Source organism: Penaeus monodon, chromosome 8 (assembly GCF_015228065.2).
Source record: "Penaeus monodon isolate SGIC_2016 chromosome 8, NSTDA_Pmon_1, whole genome shotgun sequence".
In the NCBI taxonomy this organism is placed as follows: domain Eukaryota; kingdom Metazoa; phylum Arthropoda; class Malacostraca; order Decapoda; family Penaeidae; genus Penaeus; species Penaeus monodon.
This window is the reverse complement of record NC_051393.1, coordinates 48704349-48709348: the sequence shown is the minus strand read 5'-3', so window position 1 is coordinate 48709348 and position 5000 is coordinate 48704349. Positions and strand designations below refer to the sequence as shown.

Sequence of the window (5000 nt, the reverse complement as noted above, 5' to 3'; positions counted from 1 at the left end):
ATTAAGTGTATGTTACCTGATATCATGTGTATAGTGCACTTGAGAGTAAGTACCTAATGCACGTAAGTATTATTTCGGCAAATATAATGAGGTAGAGCAAGCGTATCTAATCTATATAAGTGTGTAATTAAGCAATAACGGTACAGTGCGGTGGGATATGGTTTAGAATTATATTGTGTAATATATCATAAGGTAATACATTGTTGGATATAACATGATTTAGAATGCATTCTATATAATGCGCATGTATAACGGTACACAGCATACTACAACATGAGAATAAAATTGTATGTTATATGAGCTAGTATAACGCTTTAAAGTCGAACTTATTGAAACATTTAGAAAAATAAACAAACATTGCAATATATCAGAACATAATATAACGCAGTATAATATGAAACTCTAGTACAATATAATTCTAATACGATAGTCTAATATAACATAAGCCTGAATATAGCATGATACAGTATACACTAATATACCTTAACCCCTATTAATGCTTAACCTACTATAACGCGGTAGGATATACCGTATCACATTCCCCAGTAGAACAATGAAACAACAAAGCATTTCCTTTTCTCCCGGCCACCAGCGCCCACAGACTATATACAACCACACAACAGCACGTAGCCAGATCCCAGTCGCGTTTCGTAGCCTACTCATGAATAAATAGGATCCAATCATTTCCTAATAATAGGCGCTTGTTACGTACGCGGAACAAGGCCTAGTTTGAGATCTGAGCCTAAATGGGTTTTCTTATAGGTTGGATTGCTATGGCTACGGGTATAGCGATGTGTAAACAAGAGGATATTAGTGTTAAAAAAAAACGAAAAAGAACGAGAGAAAAAAAGGAGAAAAAAATGTCATTCCTTTTGCGTGTTAATGCAATGATTTCTTAATCAAATATCGGACAAGGGCGATGAGTAAACGGTAATTACTAATGATGAATTAATTATATGTTACAAAAGCGTTCATGTAAAATAGATGAATAAACACAAGAAATAAGTATACGTTCGATATTTCTTGTTTTCACCCTGTAATCTTTTTCCTCCGTCGGTCACATAATATCATATAATTACAACTAACTCTCGCATGACATAATTAATGAAAATAATCTAGTGGTTGTATAAGGAACTGAATATGGGGAGTCTAAAATGAGTATATGGTTATGCTGTGTGACGTACCGCGTGGCGTGTAATGTGTGCATATGAAAGGAATCAATGATATAATCACAGTTATCAAATATTCAGAATGAGGAAACAAACGAGCAGCTGAAGTACTAAGGTGACTGACAAAAAATTATTACTGTCAAAGCTATTGGATTAAACTAAATACATTGAAGAAACTGCACGTTTTAACAGTTTTTTGTGCTTTTCTCTATCCACAAAATCGACAAGACAAAACATGAACCATCATTACGTCATTGTCATGAAATGAGATGAAAAAAAGGACATGTAATCTAAACAAGACTGTATTAATTCAACATATTACCATTTTTTTGTAATCATTCACATGCTCTGTTATATATTTTTTAAATATATATATATATATAGCTCATAATGCAGTTTCATTACCAAGGTTACTCAACGAGACATTATGTCAGTCCTATGTAACATTTACCTAAGGGAATGATGCTAGTTATCAATCACCAGTTAGTCACACAGTAACACAGACAAGTGACGGACCAGCAAACATACCTGCATGCATGTCTGACGGAGAGTTTAACAAGTAGAGGAGGTACGGTCCGCTTACACGTTCTGGGCCCTCACCTGCAAAGACCAGAGCTTGTGTTAATCGAGAGGCTGTATTAGATATAGAGTTGTATCATGTATTAGATATAGAGTTGTATCATGTATTAGATATTTGTATCATGTATTAGATATTTGCATTATGAATTATATATCATCTTATGTATTAGATAGGTGTATCATATATTAGATATTTGTATAATGGATTACATATGTATATCATGTGTTAGTTTCTTATAGTATGTAATAGATAAGTATATTATGTATTAGATATTATATTATGTATTAAACATTATGTTTGATTATCAGTATTATATTATGTGGTTAGATGTTATGTTCCTTGATTATTGTTATTATAGGATTAGATGCTACGGTAATTATTGCTATTAATTGATACAATTAGATAGTATATTGGATATATTTGATATCAGACCGGAGGCTTTTTCCAGGGTATATTAGGTGCAGAACGGAAATCTTTGTTATTCAAGTAATAGAAAAAAAAAGGTGTCATTTCAATTTTATGGATGGTCTGACAAAAGAAATTTGCATGGACAAAGAGGTTTATTGAATCATGGTATCATGGTAATATATAATGTTATATACATTAAGCTATCTTATTTCTTATATAAATATGCACAGAATTAAAGCATATGTCAAACGGGAATAAGTGAAATATATATACAATCACACTATATATTTGGTATATCGCTAACGTATATAAAACAAACGGTAACATAACCTATATTACGTTTAGATAAATGAAATGAACATCAGAGAGAAATGAACATCAGAGAGAAATGAACATCAAATTACAATAAAAAAAAGTTCATGACAATGCCAACTCTGATTAACTGAACTCAAATTTCAAAGGAAAATTTGAAAAAAAAGAGAGAAAAAAAAGGAAGATTCTATTACGATGTTATTAACGGCGAGAAAGAAAGAAAATATTTTCTGAATCGAAAGATAGAGAGAAAGAAATCACCAAAAAAATTAGGAAAAAAAAAATAGAGGAGATGCGATTGGCTCAAAGGGAAAAAAAACTTTAGTGCTGATGAGTCTTATAAAGAAAGGAAAATAAAGAAAATATGTCCGCTTTCTTGATACATTACCACAGTATACATTGTATACATGTGTGTACATATAGGGTGTATATGTGTCTTTGTTTACAAGAACACAATTAACGACTCGAAATTCTGCTTCATTGATCAGTTTACATTCAGCTCACAAAATATAGTAAACATAGCCTCGGTTTTCTTTTCCACCGTTCTGTGAGTGTCAGATCTTACCGGTGTCAACCCTTACAGGTGTCAGACCTTACCCATGTCAACCCTTACAGGTGTCAGATCTTACCGGTGTCAACCCTTACAGGTGTCAGACCTTACCCATGTCAACCCTTACAGGTGTCAGATCTTACCGGTGTCAACCCTTACTGGTGTCAGATCTTACCGGTGTCAACCCTTACAGGTGTCAACCCTTACAGGTGTCAGATCTTACCGGTGTCAACCCTTACAGGTGTCAGATCTTACCGGTGTCAACCCTTACAGGTGTCAACCCTTACAGGTGTCAGATCTTACCGGTGTCAACCCTTACAGGTGTCAGATCTTACCGGTGTCAACCCTTACAGGTGTCAGATCTTACCGGTGTCAACCCTTACAGGTGTCAGATCTTACCGGTGTCAACCCTTACAGGTGTCAGATCTTAGCGGTGCCATCTCTCTCCGAGGTATCAGACCTTGCGGTGCCAGGTATCCCCAGAACACAACACCTGTTTTCCTTTCCAGCATCGAGCGAATATCTGGCGTTCTGTGCTGACCCGAGCGGACAGAAACATGGCTCTCTCGGGAATCATTGACTCCCCTAATCCTTCTTTTTGTTTTGACTTGGTGGGGGTTTTCTCTATTTATTCGTCTTGTCATAAATTTTGGTTCTACTCTTGTAGGGAACAACTCTTTGTCTGTCTGTTTGTCTGTCTGTATGTTTCTCTCTCGTTGATTTGTTTGATATGGTCATTTTCATATCGGTATCTATACTTGTTTCTATATTTTTATCTGTACTTATATTTATTCCTATATTCACATCTATATACGTATATCTATCTACCAATCTATCTATCGATATATCTATAGGCATGTATGCACACACACATTTATATACACACACACATACACACACACACACACACACACACACACACACACACACACACACACACACACACACACACACACACACACACACACACACACACATAGAGACACAAATACAGTATATATATGTACATTTATTTATTTATTTGAGGGGGTGGGGTTTAGTCTCTCCTTGAATGTTGAATTCTCAAGACTTCAAGAAAATGGCCAAACTTTGCCTCCTTCTTGTCTTGTTTTCTGTTCTCTTTTCTTGTCTTATGCCTCGAGTCTTAAGCTGTAGCCTGACTTTTCTTTACGTAAAATGTGTCTTCCTCCTGCCTCCTATTTTTTTTTCGTATAAATTTTCGTTATGTACGTTTAGCTTCTTCTTCAGTTTCTCTTTCTCTTTTATCTTTCTTCATCTCTCTTTCATCAGACTTCCCTACTCGTAAAATATTTCTTATCTTATATTTGTATTTCTATTTTTTATATATTTTTTTCTGTGTTCGTCTGACTCATAACCCTTTGACGGCAAACATTCTCTTCTCTTCTCTTTCGCCTCTTCTCTTTTCTTATTTCTTATTGTTCCTTTTCCATTTCTAGCTTTATCCTTTATTTCCGTTGTGTCAGATCTGGCACGTGTCAGATTTTGGCGAGGTTAGATCTTATCGGTGTCCGCTCTTACTGGTGTCAAAATTTGCGGTTGTCAGGGCTTCTGGGTGTCAAATATTACCGGTGTCATACTTCACGGATATCAGAGCTTACAGACTTCCTATCTTGTGGATGTCAGAGATTAGAGGTGTCAAATCTTGCTGGTGTCAGATCTTTTCCAGGTGTCAAGACCTCTTACAGAGTCCTAGATTCTCCCGGTGTCAGATATTTTCCGGGTGTCAAGACCTCATACAGGGTCCTAGATCTTCCCTGGTGTCAGATCTTGCGAGTGTCATATCTTCTCCGGATGTCAAGACCTCTTACAGAGTCCTATATCTTCCCTGGTGTCAGATCTTGCGAGTGTCATATCTTCTCCGGGTGTCAAGACCTCTTACAGGGTCCTATATCTTCCCTGGTGTCAGATCTTGCGAGTGTCATATCACACGCCTGCCAGCTCTCCCTTAACAGGACACGTC

General features: G+C 36.1%; 1 protein-coding gene across 1 annotated transcript in view; it reads right to left on the bottom strand.

Annotated features, from left to right (window-relative positions):
* The window catches only part of LOC119575987 (IDLSRF-like peptide), an 85245-nt gene extending 82175 nt beyond the window's left edge, over positions 1-3070 (bottom strand). Inside the window, exons 1-2 of the mRNA XM_037923515.1 lie at positions 3067-3070; positions 1698-1802 (exon numbers count right to left, since the gene is read on the bottom strand). Of these exons, the coding sequence (XP_037779443.1) occupies positions 1698-1802; positions 3067-3070 (109 nt within the window). The remainder of the gene's footprint in view (positions 1-1697; positions 1803-3066) is intronic.
* Between the last annotated feature and the right edge of the window lie 1930 nt (positions 3071-5000).